At 35.2% G+C, this 24766-nt stretch overlaps 1 protein-coding gene across 1 annotated transcript; it reads right to left on the minus strand.

Moving 5' to 3' along the window:
- Window positions 1-16273: 16273 nt before the first annotated feature.
- LOC149204074 (uncharacterized) lies at window positions 16274-22349 on the minus strand. Its single transcript, XM_089397030.1, has 7 exons — window positions 21545-22349; window positions 20071-20406; window positions 19717-19890; window positions 19515-19621; window positions 18050-18462; window positions 17455-17883; window positions 16274-17307 (listed from the first exon to the last, which is right to left on the minus strand). Exons 1-7 carry the CDS (start codon window positions 21785-21787, stop codon window positions 16274-16276), a joined length of 2736 nt encoding a protein of 911 aa, XP_089253156.1. The 5' UTR covers window positions 21788-22349.
- Window positions 22350-24766: the final 2417 nt, after the last annotated feature.

Here is a 24766-nt window from a genome sequence, read left to right on the forward strand (position 1 = left end):
CCCCTCAAAAAAGAAAACTGTACCAAGCCTATGACATACTAGAAGCAATGTTGTCCCCAGGCTGACCAGGGACAATGGATGATCCTCCCCACATACTATTGGACGTAACCATGCCTAACTGAGGGACAAGAACAATTGGTTAGGAAAAATGCAGTGTAGAGATTCCTGAACCTACCGGCTGACTAGGTTGGGGTGCCATGGTGGACATGGGAGATGATGTGGGCATGGAAACGTTTGAGAAATTTGCAAGAGTCATAGAGGAAACTGGTGGAATGCCCCAAGAAGAAGTAAGAGGTGTGGATGGAGGAGTGGGTATGGCCACACTAAGAGGTGGAAATTATGCCATGGCAGCTGAGACTGGTGATGCAGAAGGTAAGGATGTATCAGAGTCTGCCATAGGGTAAAGTACGGACAAAGGCACATGAATGTAGGCAGGTGTGGAACCGTCAGGGTTCAATCGTAAAATCTCAGGTCCCAACGGATCAGTCAAAGCTGGGTTGGCAGGAGCATCAAATTCGTCTGCCAAAGTCTTGATAGAAACCAAATCAGTACCAGAAGAACCAGGTATAGAATCCACGACAATGTGGTGGTCTAAGTCTTGAGCACTGACAGGTAGTCTCCGTGAAAGGGTAACAAGTCCACCTTGTTCAAGAGGAAAACCATGAATACAACGTGACTTTCGATGAAAAAAATTCAACCAGGGTGGTAACTTATGATTTGAGTAAAATTATGTTAGTACAAACACCCTAAGGCCAAAACTACTAACTCAAGCCAAACAGTACACACTAGAAACGTCCTAGAAGATAACACACACAAACCAAAATACAAAGAATTTGGCAGTGGAACAGTTATACTAGTGACCTATTTCCTAGCCCTCTTATCTGTGAACTCGGTGCAAGTGCCCTTATTAGTCGTGGGGCGCCCTCCAAGAGTACTGAGAGAGTATGACTAATATTTGTCCCAGGTATAGAGAAGGTGAACCCAACCCTACCCCTCTGTATGAGCCCTAAGAATATAGGCCACTATGGTCACCACATGCAATAACACGACTTGGGGGGACAGTTGCAGGACAAATCCACATGCAATGGCAATAAACTTAACCCCAAAAGGAGCTAAGACCGAAACCCCCTTGAGAGTTTCCTCCCAAGTGATCCCTAAGTGATAATGACATTGTTTGTATGCGTGGGGATTCCGCTATATCACGCCACCCGAAACTAAGCAAAAATGGTTGTGTCAGTTCACCTAGCCCAAGTGTGACCTCGTGATTAACCCTCTTGTGAGAAGGGCTTGCCAGACCGCACTACTGCAAATGGATTTAACTCCCTATCACAAGCTACTAAGTTGATTTTGAAGTCTTGCAGCAGTTAACTCACACTCCTATCTCCAAGAGCCTAGCCTAAGCTAGTGTTGGTGTACTACCAGTGAAAATAAAAGACGAATCTAGTTAATTTTATTATCGCATTGATTTTAGTGGTCGTTGTTTACACAAGCGGGATGTGGCATGAAATTGAGATGGTGTGAATGACTCTTAGTTAGTCACCCTAATGCAGCTATATGTGATTTTCGGTTTTCAATGCGATGAATGCTAACTACAGGAGAGTTAAACCCTTCTAACTCACCAATGCCTATTGTAATGCACCTCTAAATATTCTTGAATGCAAATTATACCAAATTTTATGAATTAATGACCCAAAACAAACCAAGAAGGCAAACAAAAACAATCCGAAAAGAAACCAAAGGAAAAGACTCCCAAGAAAGAACGCAAAACACTCTAAAAGCGTCATAGCTAGGAAAACAAAGCCTAATCAAAGAAACACACTCAAAGCGATCAAATCAAAAGCCAAAAGAAAAAGAAGGAAGACAATGTCAACAAGCTAGGGTTGTAGTGCATTGGCTCAACAAAGGCCAATGTTCTACAAAGGTCAAAACTAGACCCTAGAGATAGGAAGGCCTAAAAAAGATCAGATGAGAGTGATACAAAGGAATGAAAACAAACTCAAAAGAGCTTTACTAGATGACAACTACACAACCAATCACAACACCACGAATTGTGACAAAAACAAACAAGAGCGAGAATAGGTAACTTAGAAACAAGTGATCAAACCACACAAAGGAAATAAAAGACCAAAGTTGGATATCAAATAGATTTAACTAGTCACCAAAAGCAGCGAAACAGATCCGAAATAGAGATCTAGAGAGGAGAACACTAGTCCTCAACCAAAGCACATAAAGAATTCTGCAAGAGAAGCCTTGAAGAACACAAGCAATGGATGATTCCAACCAATAAATAAGAAATGGCTCATAACTGATAGAGATTAACGACTATTAGAAACAAAAACAAATAGATCAAACAACTAGTAGCAAGTTTTGAAGAAAAGAACCTGGAAAATCAAGCAAATAATCTGAAAGAAAACTCGAAAACTGGGAAAACAGATAGAAAACAGGTTGATTTTTCAATCAGTGATATCTTCCTCATACAGACTCCGTTTTAGGTGGTTTTTTTTTTTGTTTTGAGGTAAAAAATAAAGAGGATTACATATCTGTAGTTATTTTTACTGAATTTTGTATATAAAAGAATAGAAACGAACTGAAAAAGAAATCATGCACGAGAGCGGAAGAAACACAAACTGCCCAATTTTCAATTGGCCATAACTTCCTCATACGGAGTCCATTTTCCGCGATTTTTTTTTTGTTTTTTTGGGGTAGAAAGCTGAGGGGAATAAAATTTTGTGGTCATTTGTACTGTATTATGTATAGAAAAGAACAAAAATGAATAGAAAAAACAATCACGCACGAGGGCGAAAGAAAAACAAACTGCCCAATTTTTAATTGGCCATAACTTCCTCATACAGAGTCTGTTTTCAATGATTTTTTTTTTTGGGGGGGGGGGGTAGAAATCTGAGAGGAATGCAGATCTGTTGTTATTTAAATCAAATTTTGTATAAAAAAATCCAGAATTTGATTTTAATTCTCGGATATGTTATTCTCTCATACAAAAAACGAAAATAAATCTCTAGATCTAAGATCAGCTTAGATCTTAAGCAAGTAAAATCAAAGGACATAAAAATGAATCCAAAAAACTACAAAGAACTCAATGGGAACAAGAGAAAACCAAAAAACATAAAGAAGAGGAGATTTCAAAAAAGAGGGAAAAAAGAAAAGCTCTCATTGAAAACACCAATTATGTTGTAGCTAAATCATGCAAGGAACTATTGTTTCATGATCTCATACCCGATTGAGATCACCAGACAACAAAATATAATGGCTAATACAATTTAATACTGGCCCCCAATCCAAATGGTCATGCATGCAGCAAGCAGTCAGATCTATGCTATAAAGATAAGATATCACACATGGAATCCTCACATGTCAGGGAAGGGTTTTGAGTTCGATGTAGATCTTGCGCTCCACTCGAGCGATCCAATACGTCTGCACATGATCTCTATCCCTGCACACAAACAAAACTAAACAATGACAACAATTGATCTTCCTCAAAAGACTGGCAGATCAAAAGTAATAGATACGATCATATAACATACTAAACGCAAATTCATGTAAGGGAACACAAATTTTTATTAACCATATAAATGAAAGTACATCAAATGTATACCTTCAACAAGTAAGATCCTCTCCTCCAACTTGCAGTATGGTCTTCCTCTCCCAAGACAACAAAGCTCTCGCGCTATATTTGGGATACTCTCCCCTTCTCCCTCTTAGTGAGATTATAAAGGCTCATTCCATCCTCCCGGAGAATGTATCTAGACACCTAGGGGCTTGAGAAGTTAGGAAACTTCTACAATAATGGACCCCTAGCCAACTCATACACAAGTGGGTCAAGTTGATCTCTTTGGGAATGAAAAACTCTAGAAACCTTTTTCACAATTATGAGTTTTTTCTCAATTATCTCAATTATGAAATAAATATTATCTCATAATTATAATATTTTGGTGAAATAATTATGAGAAATTGCTCAATTATGTAATACCACCCTTTTATCATGGGATATATCTCACATAAGTAAAAGAAAAGGTTAAATGGGATGCATTTAAGCCAAACAACTAAGGTAAGTTGATATTGGGTTTCTCTTACTATAATGGAGTAGCAAATAGGGTTATAACAGCTCACTATGCATTGATTCATATCCCATCGAACCAGACTTGGATATTTCTCTGGATCATACACCATCAAATTGATGCAACCTCAAGAGTCTTCATGATCCAATCAATTGCCACTCAGATACGCCTTGCTCACTATACACATATATACCTTGAGCTCAATTAAACTATGCACCTCATTACTCTCCTTTGAAGCTTAACTCCTTGTGCATCATTACTCAAGTCTGCACTACTTACTCGATCAATGCACAAATGCCATTTTTATTTGTATATATACATTTTAATTTATAGTTCAAATTCGGACCAACCACAAAACCTTGAGAATCTTCCATGGCTAAAACTACGGGTAGGTGAAATCCAAGCCAACCAGAAATTACCATGGGAAATTCAATGGATTTTGTTGCAAAGCCATGGATTTCATTGCACTGGATAGGGAAAATTGTTTTCAATGCGTGCCAACATTTACACAGACTACGGGTGGGAAGATAGCGTAATTTATGTAGGTACAAGACTACTCAGCATAATTACGCAAATTATATAGTAGTACCCATTGTAATTGTTGATATCTTCAAAATATTCAAAAACATCATTACTAACTTCTCTTTGATATTTTCCCTGCATAATCAATTATCTGACAAGCAACACTATAACCTTCATTCAATCATTCAGATTATCATGCATAAGCACCAGAGAAGTGTCAATTAATCATTGACAATACACTGCATAAGTACATTTTCCAATACTTTGCGTCAATACACAATATCAGGTCCCAACAAAAAGCAAGATCCATGCCACTATTAACATCAATTCTAACACAACAATTCCAACAATCTCCCCCTCTATCATTGATGGCAACCACTAACTACCTTGTCACCTACCAAAATTGGACATGTGGGTGATGTCTCTCTCCCCCTTTGACATCAATGGCAAAAGGAAACTATATCTTTCTGTGTATCAAGATTATTTATGCCAAATTGAAGAAACACTTTCCCTTGGTGACATTAATGTCAATGGATAATAGTGCTTGTCGATCAACAATACTCAACTATCCGTGTAGTTGTTGATTCACTCTCTTGTTGAAAACACTTGATATGCTCTCCCTAAACATATGTTATCTTTCATGATTGTTTATCCATGTGGCTATCCATGCTAGTTGTCATCTCCATCTCTTCAAAGATACTATCTCTGATGTTTGGGTTCGTCTCTTCCTAAAGGATTCATTCTCCATGGCTACTGTGCTAATAAATGGTTGATTGATCTTTGCCTTTGGTCATGCCTCCTTTTAAGAAGAGTTATGCAACATATAAAAGGCTTACATCACCTCTTCCTAGAGAAAATTGATGATGTGTGCTTCTGCTAATTGTGCAGCTCCCCCTAAGCTCATACACTATCCTTATCTTCCTAATATTTGTTGTTTGTGCTTCCTTTTGAGAGTTATTCTTCCTTTATTTCAGAATCTGAAGAAGTTATTCCCTTGAATCTATTATTTCTTTCTTTACTTCTCCTCAGCATATATAACTTGTATGGAGTTCTAATTCCTTTTGACATCAACTTTCCAGTGCCTTCTTTTATAATCCTACATCCTCTTGAATTGAATATGACTTCATGTCTTTTAACAATCATTTTACTCACACTCAAGATGTTGCACTTCAGTCCTTCAATAAACAAAACATTATCTACATTTGTATTGTTGTTATTAAGATTGACTTTAACTTTTCCTATCACTTTGGCTGATATATTGCCTCCTAGAATAACTTTCCTCCAGTGGTTCTCTTTAAAGAGATAAATCGACTCTTATCTCCAGTCATATGATGAGAACACCCAATGTCTATGTACCAATGATCATATCCCTCTAGCGTACATAGTACTAGTCCACATTCTTCAAGTTGTTCCCACTTTATTCTCCATACCTTGTTGATTTTCCTCGATTTAGCAGGAAACTTTTCTTCCTTGGGCTACTTAGGGACCCACTGCATTTGTGTACTAAATGCCCAATATTCTGGTATTTGTAGCATTTAACATTATACCTAAATAAAGGTGTAGCTAATCGAAACCTATTTCTATTATATTTTTTTTATTTTGGATGCTCATATATTTGTTACTGGGGGTTTGAAAGTAATATATATTCTTGTCATATCATTCTTGGCACATCTCCTGCAATCTCTTGCTATATGACCAAAACTACTGCATGAAAAGCAATAACCAGTGAAAATATTTTGTTACCTGAATGGGGTTTGACTTGTTGTTATACTTCTTTTGAGGTTGCTTTGTCTTAGGAAGGATTGATTTCTTTGTTGTCCCTTGTTTCTAATTCCAGGCATGCTAATCTAAGCCATAGAATGGTTTACATGAATTTTATATCTATTGTAATGCCTACATTATGTTATTTTAAGTCCAAATGACTTACAATAGAAACAATACCCATAAAATAAATTTTGATACTTGGGTCCACTTTGTCGTTGAAAATTTCTTCTTCTTAGCTTCTTTGAACTTTGATGTGGTTGCTTTGCTTGACCCTTGTGGTTGTTGGAAACTTTCCTTCTCTCCTACTGATCTCTTTTAGTTGTAATGTTGTCCTCTTCCTTTCCTTCTTGTTGTTGAGGAGTTTCTTTGGTTGCATTGATGTTGATTTGTTCTTTTCCTTAGTTTGATCCTTCCACATAGCCTAGACCAGTCTTGATGTGAGGTGACCTTTGACTGTCAATAATACCATCCAAGATTATGGTACTTCTATCAAACTTCTTATATTGAATTTTTTGTTCATTTGCCTTTTCTAGATTAGTCCTTAGAGAGAAAATTTTAGCTTCAAGTCTCTCACAATGACTTTCATTTTCATTAAGTTGTCCAGTCAATGCTTCATTGGCTTTTTAACTTCTTTTTGCTAGGCTTGTAGGACCGTTACAGTCTTCTTTAATTCATCCACATATCAATCTCTCTTCTCATATATCTACACCATCTCCTTAAGTCTCTTAATCTCTTCTAAGGAAGAGACGAGTTTCCTTCTTAATGTAACTAGTAGATGCAGATCAAATTATTTTTCTTTAGTGTAACTAGTAGATGCAACTCCAATTTCCATTTCATTTTCAATCATTTCTTCTATTGAATCTAAAGAACCATCTAACATGAAAGGAATAGATCCTTTTGTAGCACTATTAGATGCATGGCCACAATCATCTTCTAATAAACTACAATTTTGTTCTTCAAACACATTGGATGTTTTCTCATTCTTATGTTATTGTTATTGATCATTATCATGGTTTTCTAAACAGGAAGGAGCAAGATGGCCTATGTTCCTCCATTTACAGCAAAATAGAAACTTACCTGGTGATTGAACTTCTTTTACATCTTCATTGTTTTCATTGTTATCTCCTTCATGGAGGGCTTGCAGCTTGTCCCATACATCTTGATAGTTTGCATCAATGAGAAAAGGCACATCATGATGATCGATGTTTCCTGAAATGAATTGTTCTACTTCTGATTGTCATTTTCTAACAAATGCTGATACTGCCACTACATCTGTTACACTACTCGTACAGCCATAGTTCTTCATGTGAATTGTCTTCTTCTTCTTAGATTACTACTTTTTGTTCTTCCTTGGATCTCCTTCCAGCTATTGAATTGATCCTAAAGGACCTGCTCTTATACCAATTGTAGGAAATACTGAGAAGGAAAAGGTGAATAAGTGTTTCAACAATTATTACAAAGCTATACTTTGAATCTGTTTAGAAATTTATCATATGAGCATAATCATAAAACATATAATCATATCATAAAATCAAAGCACTTATAACACAAATATTTTAGGTGGAAACCCACAAAGGGAGAAAACCACCATCCTTCTTATTTTCTTAATCTTCAATCATTGCTTACATATATTCACTAGCACCAACCAATAAGAAGAATATACTCCCTTACAAAGTTTTGTTGGCACCCACTCCCTAGCAAAGTTTTGTTGGCACCCACCAGCAGGAAGCACCCACTCCCTTTAAAAAATTTCGCTAGCACCCACTCCCTTTGCAATGTTTTGATGGCACCCATCAGCAGGAAGCACCCACTCCCTTTACAATGTTTTGCTGGCACCCACTCCCTTTGCAATGTTTTGCTGGCACCCACCAGCCAGAAGCACTTACTCCCTCAATTGAATTTTGTTGACACCCACCAGTTGGAAGCACCAATTCCCTAATCATTGTGAACCTCCCTTTCATCTCATTTTCAAACTAGATCCACTCCCTTTAACACAAACTTCAAAATCAATTCCCAATTTTAACTCTTTCTCGTCTCAGCAAGATTCAACTATGTAACACACTTTTACTCAGTCATCAACACAGTAGTCATCTAACCCGACAACAACTTCATTAGTACAAAAAACAGTCAACAATATCTAACTCAACAATCACTTCAGCAAGCAAAAGCTTCATAAACATTCATTAGCATACTAAAACTATTCATAACAGATCTTTGCAATACAAACTCTAAGCAAAACTTCTACCTTTTGATCAACTTTGCCATTCAGCAACATATCTAGACAATAGACAACTCAAAAAACAGAGCCCTAATTGTCATCCAATAGCTCCAATCTTCAACAAGCGACATAAACCCTCATGATCAGCTTTGATCAAAATAGACTTGATATCAGCAACACAGCAATGCTCTAACTCATCATACTCAATAGGGTATTTATATGAACCCTTGTAACCAAGTCAATCAGCAATAACTTTACTGGCTCAGTAAGATTTCTTCATTGGCATATCATCAAGCTCAGTTGTACCTTTGATCTCATTGATAGTAGAATATAAGCAACTTTAAATATGAGGTCCAAACTATGATTTTGTCTTGAGTAATCAACTCTAACTTTCACCTGGAGGTTCTGACTATCAACACTTATAGGAGCAAACATATCATCAATTTCTGATATCAAACCCTTGTAACCAAATCAATCATCATTTCTCAGCAAAATTCAAGAACCATTGAACAGATTCATAAGAATCGGTAATCATAGAATAGAAACAAACTATTAGCATTCTTAAACATAAGTTTCAAACTCTACTTCTATTTTGAGCATCAAATACTAGTTCTCAAACTCCAAATACAAACCCCTACAATAGCAACACAACTATCATCAACTTCTTTGGCAGCAAATCATAATGCATCTATTGTAAGACAAATCCTAGACAGTAAAGAGATTAGCAAGCAAGTTCTTCCTTGGTTAGTAACACATTGTCTCTCTCAGTCATCAACAAAATATTCTTGTACCTTTCGCATCAGCACTTATTTTATCATAACAGCCAATACATCATTTGTAACCAAATCACTCATCCATACCATTTCTCAATAGCAGTCACTGATCTTATTCATAGCAGCAGATGGTTATAGCAACAACTTCAAACATGAGTTATAATTTTTTCCTTAGTCACAACAACAGAAATCTTCACACTATGGCAGACAATCACATAGGCAGCCCTAGACATTATGTAACCAACAACACCCCTAGCTTCATTGTTGACCAAAGACCAAATATTTAAGCAACAAAAGAAATAACATTTGTCACGCAATGATCAATATTGATTCAATGTTGGCTTATGCATACTCTGTTACACCATTGGTTAATGGTCAAATTTTGATCACAAAAGTAGATCTGGAAACAAGCTCTGCTTTGAGTGAGAATTGGCCCTGAAGCAAAGAGGATTAGTAATTTATTTGACAGTCTTCAACCTTGCCACCAATACCTCCAGCCTTACAAACCAGCGCTGCAAACTCAACATTGTTAACCAGGTCATCAGGCGATCCACGAGGTCAGATAAGTCAATTCAAATTGCTCTGAATTGTATTAATTCACAATCAATCCATGACCAGATAACACACTTACACGGTTGATTATTCATCCCAAGACACCTTCCAAGCTACACTTGCCACATTGGTTAGCTCAAAGGATCCATACCCTCAACACTAAATTGTTTGAATCCATACATATTTTCCCTCTCACAGAAGATCTTCACACGAGATCATACATTTGATCATGCGTTCAAAACAGAGAAAATTTCCATTAATGTACCAGAACAGAGCATATAGCCATTAATGCACCAGAACAGAGAATATAGCCATTAATGCACCATAACAAAGAATACACAATTAACTTGATCGATTACTCTATATAAACCAGACCAATATACACTAGATCATGATCGATCTTGAGACTACTCACCAAATTGACCACCATGAGATCGATTTCTTGCACACGGTCAACACGGAAAAAATCTATACACAAACCATATCTGATGTAAACCTTGGTTTATAGTTCAATTCGTGGCGACCACAAAACCTTGGGCATTTACCATGGGTATGGCCAAATCCAAGCCGACCAGACATTGCCATGGGCAAACAATGGATTTTGTTGCATTGGACAGGGAAAATTGTTTTCAATGCGTGCCAATTTACGCGGACTACAGGAGGGTAGATAGCGGGAAAATTGTTTTCAATGCGTGCCAATTTACGCGGACTACAGGAGGGTAGATAGCGTAATTTATGCAGTGAGTACAAGACTACTCAGTGTAATTACGCGGACTAGACAGTACTAGCCACATAAATGTTGTTATCTTCAAAATCTTCAAAAACATCATTAGTAACTTATTTTTGATATTTTTCCATCATCAACTGTCAGACAAGCAACATTAGAGCCTTCATTCAATCTCTCAAACTATCATGCATAAAAGATCCACCGGAGAAGCATACATAAATCACTGCCAATGCACTGCATCAAAATACCTACCAATACATTGTATCAATGCACAATATTAAGTCCCAACTAAAACCAAGATCCATGCGAACCCATACAACAATGCCAACAAAATGTGTAGTTAGATAATTATGTACATAATCACCTCCAAAGATTCATAGCCAAAGTGTGGTATATAATAATAATTAAAAATCCTTATGTGTTAAAATACGGTGCTAAAATAAACCATAAAAATGACAACCCTAAAAAAAAACACAATCACCATTACAAATACGGTGCAAAACCATAAAGCTGACAACCCTGAAAAAAACACAATCACCATTACATAAGTGAGTAATTAAGAACTCCCTTAAATCATGTATTCCAATAAATCCACCTGAGGATGCTCTTTCAATGAGACAGACAACAATGGATCGATCATTCATAACCAATTACCTAAAGAGCCTGGGCTATTAGGTTGACAACATTTTTACATCAATTATCTCAACATAGCTATATACAACAGCATCATCACACATTTGATTTACTATGATAGTCACATCAAACCAAAATAAAAAATATAAGGTATAATGTTTGAAAAATCTGAGATGAAACATCAATTCAAAATTTCATCAACTATTTTTTTTATTTATAAGTTTTTTAAACTAAAAATGAAAAATGAAATGAGATGAGATTTTAATATTTACGAGACTAAAAATAACTCTCTGATTTTTGTATTTTGTAATTTAATCTTTTTCTTGTTCAAATTAATGATGAGCTGATCCAATTTTTTAATAGTCCCTTTACTGAAAAAACAATGTCAAGGAACCGATGCTAATATATTGCCATAAATGTCTCTAATGTCTCTGAAAGTATCACATTCCAAAATGAAATGTTTTTCTGATTCCACTACCCCAGAAGTGCAAAAAATACATACTCGTTCTTCCCAAGCTTCAAGTCTTTTTCACATTATTGTTTCACACCATAGTTAATACAAGTTAATTCTTAATTCGGTAGTAAGAATCTTTGTTCTCCACAAAATGTTAGCTCCGATGTAGTCTTTTTGTTGAAGATCACAAGTAAAATTGAATTCTTGAACATTATAAATTTCAAATTCACTCGATATCATTATTTTAACCTTTTAGATGAAATATTTGACTTAATTCTTACGGATACATAGAAAGACAATGATAAATCACACTAACTTGTTCCAAACGCCACCCAAGTTATCCTATGTGATGGATCGTAAAGAATTAAGTGAAATGATGAAATGTTGTGAGCTATGTCCATCAATTAGTTTTGATGACATGTCAAATTCAGCCATGGCCTTTTAGTCCTCCATTTCTTCAGTAGACCACCACATTTCCTGTTTCTTTTGTTGACACCATGTCGATACATGTTGACTGAGACTAAGACAAGACAATGCGACACACTTGATACAGAGCCATAAGGGTTATTGAACGCAGGTAGCCCATTGATGATGTGTGCTGTTATGATAAATCTGAGTTCCTGAAACTTACCTTCTCCCTGCAGTTTGCAGTTGCAGACCACCACTTGATTAGCAGGGGAGTTTTTCGCAGCTAAGTCTCTCTAGCCGTGACTTCCTCTATAACAAAGGTAATATTTGAGTGCCCCGGAACGAAAATTCTACTTCCTCTGAACAAAGGCGATCTAAGTTCCCCATATCCAATATTTTCGTGAAGTTGTAAAGGCGAAATTTGAGTATCCAGAACGGAATTCGACCCCTCTGCAACGAAAGAGGATGATCGGTTCCAAGAACGAAATTCAGGTTTCATGAGGGAGTCGAGGGCACTTGAGTGGTAGTCAGATGATAATTTAGGGAGTGACCACTCTTTTAACTTCTCTGGCAGCGTCGATCAATCAACGTACGCGCTGTGATCGTAGAATTCCACATATGGGGAACGGTCGCCAGGTTCCACATTGAAGTGGTGAGGGTCCAAACGGGGGTAATGTGAGAAGGCCGGTCATAGCAGGTTTTCTCAACGTCGGCAGCTGGGAACGGAGTGATCTGAGTACCCCATATCTCACAGATCCACTCCCCACTCTAATCTTATCTTTTAACTTTCATGGGGAACAATTATTCTTCCAGCAATGGAACTATATTTGAAATTCTATTTTAGGGTTGAATGGCTATTATTAGAGTTGTTGAACTTAATTGATTCTCCCCACTCTAATCTTCTCTTTTAGCTTTCATGCCGAACAATTACCCTTCATGCAATGGAACTATAATTGAAATTCTATTTTACGGTTGAATGGCCATTCTTAGAGTCGTTGAACTTAACTGAATTTCTATTTTGGGAATATTTGCGAAATTAATTTTATGATTGATTTTGGAATATTTCTGAACTTGATTAGATTGTTGAGTATGGGAGTATTTTGAAATGAAGAAGGATATGGAGTTGATGGAATTGTCAGGATGGTCAAAAATGGTTGGAATTTGGGTAAAAAAATTTCAAAAAATCTTGCAGTAAATGTGTTTGAATCATGTTTTTGATGATGGAAATGGATTCAGCACCATCAAAAACAGCTGGGGCACCCAAGATCTTGAAGTCTAACAGCTATAAATTAGATGTACAAAAATCCTTGCCAGATTTTATCCAAATCTTGCTAGAATTTCTATGATTTTTGGGGCAAATAAGCAACCTATTTAAACTAAGCCTTTTGAAATTAGACAGAAAAGAAAACAAAAATAAAGGAAATAACAAAAATTGATCTCTCCTCTATCTCCCATTCTGAAATTGACCTCACTCCTCTCCCTCTGATTAGCTCACAATCAATCCCTCCAATTCTGAAATTGACCTCACTCCTCTCAGTCTGATTAGCTCGCAATAAAGATAAAGATGACTCTGGTCTAAAATATTCCAAAAACTATCTATTTAACCATTTTTAAACAAATATAAACTAACTAATCATCGCATAAAAAATGAACCTATATCGCTTGAGCCAGGAAAGGCAGCATTGCTGACTATGACCACGAAGCCTAGCTTGAGATAACAACAAACACAGTAACACCGGTAAGACTTTACAAATCAATTCCAACACCAAAACTCCAAATACCGAAATTATAAAACTTTACAAAACTTTCTCCAAATGCCGAAATTACAAAACTTTCTTCCAAATTTAAAACTAGTTGATAAGATCTTTGGCGCTGTGAAAACGGCAGCATAAGCCCCGCAACAGCTTAGCCAGATAAAAGTGCTTATGTTATGCCGAAGGTTTTGCCTCCTCTAACGTTATTAAGCTATTTCATTGCACTGAATGAGGATGCTTTTTAGGGATATGAATATGGTTTTAAATGAATAGCTGGAGAAAATTTGTTTTTGAGGATGTTTTTTTTGGGATATGAATATTGTTTTAAATTAGTAGCTGGAGTGGTTGGGAGTAAACAAATTTGTTTAGTTTTTTATTTAATGGGAAGAAATATGTTTGATTTCTTATAATAAGATTTAAGCCGGCTATTACACATCCTAACTAATTTATATATCTAACTTGCTAATATTACAGTGACAAGCAAAAAAAATTATAATTACTCCATTCACCAATTAGACATAATTACTGCATCTTCCGATGTCTTCATTTATGTATGGCACAGTAGATTAGGTCATGTTTCTCCTTCTAGACTTAGATATATGGTGTCCACTGGTGTTTGGGGATCTGCACTATCTTCCGATGTTTCTGCTTCTAGACTTAGATATTGGCTGCAGGTAAATTCACCATAATTAGAGGAAAGAAACGCATGAATATGACTTGTCTCTGTGAAGAGGAGAACAAAAGTAATATGCATTTAACGATTTCATCTGGAGTCCATCTCACACAACTTTAGAGGGGCTCCTCTACAGATTCGGCATCAATCGTTACAGCAATTACCCATCTTGTCTAAACACAGACTCCACACCAATCTTACAGACCACATGAAATGACTGTTCGTATCAATCATTGCCTATTTCGAGGAGAGTAGAATACTATGCATTTATTAATTTGATCTCGAGTCAATCACACAAAAGTTAATGGGGGCTTCTGAACAGAGTCGACATCAGTCTTACACGAATTACCCAACTGTATAAAAGAAAGATGCAGCATATTTCACTTGGACTATTCATATAAATTTATGTTTTCGAGCAGAACATGGATAAATACGGCATTCCCTGGAAATTTTACAAACCAACAGTTGATTGCAGATTTCTTTCTCCACAGACACCTATTATTTTGAATATGGTGCTTCTAAAGTTTCTCAACCATTTCTGGAATCTTCAGGGATCTTGGCAGGCAATTGAAGTACCATGAATTCATTTTATTACATGCATTCTTCAGGGAGCTTGGCAGGCAGTTTAAATACCATGAAAACAGTTTATTGCATTGCGTTGCTAACTATTTATAGGATATACACTATTCAATGATATTAAATACATAATGTCTCAAAAGATTATAAAGGAATTTAATTAACTGGTTGGCATTGCTTGGATTGCTCCTGAAGATAATTATGTAATTTCTTCCCAAAATAATTACACACAAGATAACCAAATAAGAGTAATCATATAAAACACCAAAAATAACCCGCTGGTTACGGAGTTCTTTACAATCTGTAGCAGGTCAATATCAAATCAAATACATCCAAATTTGATTTGGGTTACCTACCATATATTAATGAATCAAAAACAATCACCAAATAAGAGTAATCATATAAAACACCAAAAATAACCCGCTGGTTACGAAGTTCTTTACAATCTCTAGCAGGTCAATATCAAATCAAATACATCCAAATTTGATTTGGGTTCCCTACCATATATTAATGAATAAAAAACAAAACCTGAACCAATGTCAATAGCTCAAGGGAGAAAAGATATCAGATCTTAAACCATGCACTCATCTTAATATCAAATCTTAAACCATGCACTCGAATCAAAAACAAAACCTGAACCCATGTCAATAGCTCAAGGGAGAAAAGATATCAAATTTTAAACCATGCACTCATCTTAATATCAAATCTTAAACCATGCATTCGTCTTCGCATAATTCGTTGCAAAATTCAAAACATATAACCTGAGTCACAGAGAAGCAAAACCTGATTCCCTGAAAAAGCAAATAGTTTCAATAATTTTCCATCCCTTGGAATTGCAAGGTCTAGAAATTTATTGATTCAAGAACATACTTATAGATCGATATGTACATTTACATTAATTCAAAATTTGTGACACCGTTTCCTTACTTTAATGCAGTCTGAAATACAAATACCGTATTCCCAAAAAATAAGACATGCTTAGCACCTTTCAAAAGAAGAGTATCATGATGTTACTCAACACAAGAAGCTTCAGGACCCTGCAGTTCTCTAAACCAATCTGTCAGTTACAGCCTGTAAGAAGTACAAACACATGATCCCAGCAATTCATTTCTAGCTTTGTCACCATTGGAAATCACACTTCAGTGTTCACTGAAAAGGGTCCCATCCAACTCTTTCTCTTTCGGGTGGCTCAACACTTGTGATGAATTCACCGGAAGAATCAAGAAAAAGCCTAGGAAAAGATCCAATTCGAGGAATATTCACTAGCAGATCTTCTAATGAATCTTGCCTGGGAATCGCTGTAGAACCTTTACAATGCAAGTAACTATCTGCCATTACATTCCATTGAGAGTTAATTATGTCATCCCTCCTCAAAACTTCTTCCTGCGTATAACCATTTCTCTCACAAATTTGCCCATCATCGACTCTTTTCTCTAGCCTTCCCAGACCATAAGCTGCCCCTGAATTTTTTGGACTTTTAATATTCCCATTCAATACATTTGCTGCAGAAACATCTTTTTCTAAAAGAGAATACATTGAATCAATACGTGCAATAACATTTTGCTCATCACTTGCATCTGATAAGAACGAATCACTTATCAATTGTTTTTCAAGATCATCGAATATTCTGCTATTGGCTTGCCAGGTCTCTTCATCAGTTGGAACTGAATTGTGAGAGAAATTCTTCTCTGATAAGCGAGAATCTGTTCGGTTTACAAAAGTATCCATGGATTTCTGTGATAGAAAATCAGCGCCTTGATTTCCCAAACCACTATAGGGTGCTGCAAATACCATTTGGTCGCATTGAGAAGTCACATTCACTTGAAGGCCATCAGCGTCATTTATTTTACTATCTTCAGTAGCCCGTAAGTGTGAAATATTATCAAATATCATGTTATTTGCTTGCGAGGTCCCTTTGCCAGTTGGAACTGAATTGTGAAACAACTTCTTCTGTGATGAGTCAGAAACTGTACGGCTTATTAAAGCGTCGATGGATGATTTCATTGCTAGCCAATCAAAGCCTTGATTTCCCAAACCACCATAGGGTGCTGCAAATCTCATTGGATCGCGCTTAGCAGTGACTTTCACGTGAAGATCATCAGAATCGCTGATTCCACTTTCTTCAGTGGCCCATGAGCTCATTGCTGAATTTGTCAAAATACCACTACTAGTAAGCTCATCTTATGGACACAAGAATGTAATGAATATACATATTTAAAAGCCGTAAGCTTCTATTAAAGCTTTTGAATACACTAGGGTTGTTTGAAAGCAGACTTAACCAGCCCATTAAAGAATGACGGAAAGAAAACCAAAAAATATCAGAGTACCTGAGCAGGGTGAATATGTGTCCTGTGGTGCAGCATCAGAGTCTTCATTTCCAAAATGACCATAGGGTGCTGAAAACATCATTTGGTTGCGCTTAGCAGTCACATTCACATGAAGGCCATCAGCATCACTGATTCCACTTTCTTTAGTGGCCCGTGAGCGTGAAATATCATCGAATATCTTTTTATTTGCTTTACAGGTCCCTTCACCAGTTAGAACTGAATTGTGACACAGCTTCTTCTCTGATAAGCGAGAAACTGTACGGTTTCCTGAAGTATCAATGGACTTCATAGATAACCAATCAAACCCTTGATTTCTAAAACCTCTATAGGGTGCTGCAAATCTCGTTTGATCACACTTAGCAGCCACATTTGCATGAAGGTCATCAGCATCACTGATTCCACTTTCTTCAGTAGCCCGTGAGTCCATTACTGAATTTATCAAAATGACACTAATTTTAAGCTCATCTTATGGATGAATATGCACACTTGAAAATCCATAACTTCCATGAAAGGCTTTAGATACACTAGGGTTGTTTGAAAGCAGACTTAACAAGCCAATTAAAGAATGACAGGAAAATAAAAATATCATAAGTACCTGAGCAGGGTGAAGGTGTGTCCTGTGGTGCAGCATCCAAAACCCTGCCATCCCATTCAAGAGGTTCAAGAATTTTGACCAGTGGTGAAACCCTAGATGTTCCTGTACCTGGAAGACTGGAGAAAGGTAGTGAAACCGTAGGAGTTCTTGTACCTGGAGGACTCGAGAAAGGTGGCAGATAGCTATTTTTTGAATGATTAAAATATGGAAAGAAATTAGATTTATGCTCACGTGCTGTACCATAACAACTCTGTCCATTCTGATCTTTAAATACAGCACCACAAGAATGAAAACATGGGGAATCCCCACCCATGATGCCTTCCTTACTTAGAAAGTTTAACCGATGATCACATTGCAAAAGTTTCTCATAATGTCTGTCAAGTATTCCTTCAGCAAACTGCAACAAATGTCTTCTGCAAAACATAGAAATGTGGTATTGTTTGGCTTAATATAAAACAAAACCTACAGAATCAGCTCACATTCAACGAAATCGTACAGACATTATGACAATTCACCCACTTCTAGTTGGAAAAATCACGCAGAATGTAACGACAATAACGACTAACTATGCTGAACAGATTCATATTGCATATGTTTTGCAACATATGAGAGACGCATTATCCTATGATCAACTCCCTGGGATTCTACGTCCACACAATTTTAATCTATAGTTACATGTAGTAAAATTCATACTAGGCAATATAATAACGTGCTCTGTACAGTTATTACAAGGTTAGGCGAACCATCAAATTGGAAAATGCCTCATATCCCATAGCTAATTGAGGATCAGTAGATCCTCCCATAGCTTGTAGGAGTGATTAGGGAGAAGAAGGCATGCCAATCTCTAGCATGTAAGAGAAGAAAAATATGTCTAATGTTGAATTTTGACAGACCTGCATGAGGAGATTTAACTACAGTTGTGGTGAATTGGAATTTTATGCAGATGGGATTTGCATTCCAGGCACTGAATAATGAATTGACTGATTTCCCAATTTCATAGGTTGGTGTCGAGATTGTAAATAGGCATTTTTAAATGCTAGCTAGCCCCTCAAACAAAGGACTCTCCATTCTATCATCTCAATGCAAAGTGGAACTCCTATCATTGACTGAAGAAATGGAATTCTTCTTTGGCATCATGAAAACATGAACATTCCATTATAGAAATATCGACAATCGTTAAACCCTTAGGAAATGGATGTCTTATGGAATCAACATATCTCATCATTTTAAACTAAGAATTTAAATGTACATTTGTCATAAACGGGGAGAGTAAAGTACAGTTGTCATAAACGGGAGAGTAAACAAGACATGCATTCAGTGGCAGGGTTTTACGTTAAAGTGATAACATGACCACGACTACCTTGAAACATTATTCTACATAGGGTTGTCATTTTACATTACATTTAACAAGTGAAACTCTGTAAATCAAATAAATGAATCCCAAAATGTCACTTGAATTACTGACCTGTGTGTAGATGCTTGCCCTGCTGTAAAGTCAGAAGTAACCTGCCAAACAGTGTGCTTTCTTGGCTGAGGATCTATCTCCCTATAGAAAAGTGGAGGCCTCAACACCTGCATGAGACAGGAAAAAATATTGCTTTAGAAAGATTTTAAAAACCAGCACTTCATGACTTCAGACATGAAAAAGAACAAATCCATATACTTACTTCAATCTCTAATGTGGCAGGTTCATCGTTTGGAAAACTGGCCTGCAAAGAGGTTATATCTGACCACTGAATCTCTATCTTGCTCTTCAGACCACCATCCAAGACTTCCCAAACAAGCTTACGCTTTGCAAAATAGCATTTTGCCACCAAGTCACCTTCGTATTTTGAAGTCCGCTGGATTTCAAAAGCATCTTCATGTTAATGCAGAGTCATTAATCTGAGTTACTTAGTACCATTTTGCAAGTTTCTATATGTGGCTACAAAAAACCTTCATCAAAAAAACAAAAAAAAATTAACTCCTGACAAAACTAATGAATTTACATATAATCTTGATTGTTAATCCTTGTGCATTACCTCCCAAGAACCAATTCTCAAAAGTAAGGCTGGAAAATTTGAGGCTTTGTGCTTCTCAGCATTAGCCTGCCTTGCTGCATACTTTGAATCCTTCTTTTTCCCTGCCTCTAGGCTTGAATTATTTGCAAAGGCATACTTTGAATCCTCCTTTTTCCCCGCCTCTAGGCTTGAATTATTTGCAACTAAGGGAACCGTTGTGTCACTTTCTAAAAGACTCATTTGAATAAGTTCTATGAAGGAAGGAGTTTTCTTCAGCGTTAAACCCAATGGGCTAGGCTCCTCCAATGGATGTAAATAAATGTCTTGAGAGAATGTTGTGCTGGTTACAGGGCTCCCCTGCTAATCCACCAAATGAAATAGAACATGAATATCTAAGAGAACAATTGGTGGTTAGCAAACTACCCTAAGGAAATCTACACCATGTAAAGCTGCAACAAAGTTTTGCTAAAACACACAACTTTCTGAATTTACTCCACAATGTCAGTAACACACAAAAGCATATATAATTATTCAAAAAATTATTACTTACAAGACGATCAAATTTTCAAAATACGTTCAAAATTTATTAACAACCAGCAAGGTTTTAAAAAGCTGAAAGCAAAGTACCAAATATAGGGCACACATCATATTATTGATGATAGATAACTTATTTTAATCAAAAGATGTTTTATTTAATTGTGAGCATAAAAACTTTAAAGCTCAGATATATTTTCATACTTATGGGAGGCTCCTGGTGCTTACATGCTTTTTATCATTCTGATTTATATAATTACAATTTAACCCATAAAAGTACTGATAGCCATATCCATTTTCCTAATCATTATTCTGAAAAAGTTAATGGATTGTTGGTAAAGGAAGGTGGGTTGAATAGTAAAAACCCTTCAATTCACCTCTACATGCCCTGAAGATGGATGTTTTAATTGATTTTGAGCTTGCAAAGCTAGTGGCTCAAGCATAATACATTTTTATAAGGTACCTAAGTTCTAGCAGTGGCTTTAGAGGTTTCCACCAACTTGTTAGAAATTTTCAGTAATCATGCTTTATCTATTCAGTGTTCACCACTTCAATCATTAAAATCATGATGGCCTACGTCAATATCTAAATTACTCTCCCCATAGGAGTCCAACAAATACATGGGAAAAAAGTAGGTTACAGACCAACCATGATCCATTTCCATTTATTTCAAAACTAGAAGCTCATTGGAAACCAGATATACTAACATAAACATGCAAAAAAAACAATGAATCCCTCACTTTGCAAACCTAGAATTAAACTTCACTTATTGGTTTATTTCAACCAAATTCATGTAACTATAGGCTATGCGACATGTTTTGTGATTCATGCAACGAAAGATAACCAAACTCAACATAACGAATGATGTGTATCTTCATGCAGACCAGATTTGGGAAAAATAAGAAAAAAATCAAATAAAGCAAAGAAAAAATAATCAGCATTGCCTGTCAGTTAAAATTACCATATGACAATACTTGGTACGCTTGTGTCTCATAGAGCTTGCTTCAGCAGCAGCTTCACCTACATCTTTTGTTACAACACCAACATGATTTTTACTCATAGAATCACCACCCACCATTGGTAAAAAAGTTTCCTCATTAATCCCAGTTCTATTTCCACCAACGTTACCTCCCGGTCCAAAACAGGCCTCAGTTTTATTGTAAGAACTGCTCCTAAATCCCCCATTAAATCCACCCTGCACCATGATATGAAAACAAAAACAAATACATATATATAGAAGGCAATTCCCCAAGCGTGCTTCTCCCAACTCTGTTACTCTATTGATCAGCAAAGTCCCAAAAAAGCATCACATGAACAGCCTATATATCTACTTATTGGTCTTTCAATGACCAAATGAGATGCATTTTCTCCTAAGGCCTGCAGAGCTTGATTTTACTGACAGGCAATTGCTGCAGAGGAGAAAACAGATCAGACACCTTGATCCAGACCAAGATAGAAAAAAATGGAAGGGCACTCTATTGGTTAAGGATAATGGCTTTATAATCAATTTGTCCGCGTTTGACAAAGCTCGGGGAAATTTCGAAATACCCGCAAATCTCTCCTCGACAGGCGAACCAAACATGCAATATCGAGGCATGCAAAATCTGTTAGACGGGCTGTGATTTTTTTGGAGATTGCTCCACTTCTTCGCCCCTTCATTTTTTTCTCGGTATTTTAAATTTTTTTCCACTATTACCGGCATTGCGTGCATGTTTGCGGACGTCACCGATCATGGCAAGGCATAACAGCATCCCGCCGACTTGTCATGGATCACCCATATTTATCTTGGTGGCTCGTTGAATACTCAGCAGTGTAATACTAACTGTAACTTGGATTTGAAATATTTTATTATAGTTGGATTTAATAAAACATGTTTTAAATTAAAATCAATTTAATATAATAATATAATATATATTTTTTATATTAAAATAAATATATTAGATTTAATTTTATAATGTTTAGTGTATAATATTTGTTCTTATCTTCAACGTGTCATATAGGGATATATTTGCCGAGTTATATGCCTCTCTTTTCATCAATTACCACCCAAACAAATTGCAATACGATTCGACATATTTTAGAATAAGAATACATTGGGCAAAATATATGTTTTTTCTGTGTTTTATTTGATTTGATAGGTACATATGAGTTTTGATTGGACATGTCATACATTAAGAGTGGATATATTATATTTAATATTGATTGGTTTAGGTTGACTATATAATGTTTATATTTGTAATTGGTAAGATTTATTTATTTATTATAAAAAGATTATTTAAAGGTATATTTTAATTTTTAGTGAAATAGATTTTTTTTACGAGAATTCAACAATGTGATTTTTTGTAATTTAAAATGTATTTTTGAATACATAAACGAGGACACTCGAAATCTGCAGTTTAAGCAATTGGAACTAGAGTTTTAAAAACTTAGACAATTTTAGTTACAATTAACCACAAAAATTGTTGTGAAAAAAGTCATTTTATCTATAAGTTAGACTATGTCTTTTTTAACTAATATAAAAATAAAATTTGGTTAGGAAAAAAATACTTTAAATATTAATATATGATAAAAAAAGATTTATAATAATGTTAATTTGTAAAAAAAAATATAATGATGCTAATTGGTAAAAACGATTTATAATAATGTTAATTTGTGAATGGAGGAAATTGCTATTATATCAATTTATAAAATACTATACATATTTATAATATTTAGTCATTTTATTTTCATGAAATATATTTTCTTTTTATAAAAAGAGTAATTTACTTATTATATCAATTTACATATATACTTGTATCATCATCTATCGTGAATCATACAAGTTTTTCTTCATCGTTCAATGAGTGCTTAGTTGTGCAACATTAAATGCAATATACATGTATTATGTGTTTTAGATTTAAGAAGGTGGATACATTACACTATATATATATATGTGCATCATCATCTATCCTGAATCATACAAGTTTTTCTTCATGGATCAATGTGCTTAGTTGTGCAGCATCAAATGCAATATACATGTATTATGTATTTTAGATTCAAGAAAGTGGATACATTACATTATACATACATACATGCATATATATATATAGGATCAATGTGCTTAGTTGTGCAGCATCAAATGCAATATACATGTATTATGTATTTTAGATTCAAGAAAGTGGATACATTACATTATACATACATACATGCATATATATATATATATATATATATATATATATATATAGATGTATTATGTGTTTAAGTTTTTCTTCATCGACCAATGAGCGCTTAGTTGTGCAACATTAAATGCATTATACATGTATTATGTGTTTTAGATGCAAGTAGGTGGATACGTTACATTTAATGACCCCGTGCTTAATCCATATTGTTTGACACGTTACATTTAATGACCGCGTGCTTAATGCATATTGTTTGACACGTTACATTTAATGACCGCGTGCTTAATGCATATTGTTTGACACGTTATGCATATTGTTTGACTTTGTCTTTTTTAAATATTTTATATTTTTTTAAATAATATGGAAGGAAAGTTTTTTCATTTTTCTTTATATATATATATATATATATGATTTATAATAATGTTATTTAATAAACAGAGGAAATTGCTATTATATCAATTTATAAAATTTTAAAACTATTATTTATAATATTTAGTTTTTTTTCATAAAATGTATTTTATTTTTATAAAAAGAGTAATTTACATACCATCATAATAACTTACAAGTATATGTAAGTATATATGTGTATACATGTTTTATGAGTTTTAAGTGTTTTAGATTCAAGGTGATTCATGTATTTTGTGTTTTAGATTCAAGAGGGTGGATACATTACATTTAATGACCGCGTGCTTAATGCATATGCTATTGTTTGATTTTTTCTTTTTAAGTGTTTTATATTTTTTTAATAATATGGAAAGACTTAAAAATAAATTAATAAATAAATCCCATTGTCATGATGATGGACTCACTAAGCTAGTCCGAAACGTTGGTTTCAAAACTGTTCACAGGTTTTTCCAAAAAAAAAAAATAATAAATAAATATCAATTAATCATTAATGTGTAAATGTGTAATAAGTTAGTGGTTGTGTTAATTTCTAAATAAAAGAAAGTTGTTATCACATCAATCCATAAAATTTTATAGATATTTTTTTTTAATCATTTCTATCATAATTTGGCTGTTTT

This window comes from Pinus tabuliformis, chromosome 1_2, assembly GCF_031772625.1.
Source record: "Pinus tabuliformis cultivar Carrire ecotype Pingquan chromosome 1_2, CPIR1, whole genome shotgun sequence".
In the NCBI taxonomy this organism is placed as follows: Eukaryota; Viridiplantae; Streptophyta; class Pinopsida; order Pinales; family Pinaceae; genus Pinus; species Pinus tabuliformis.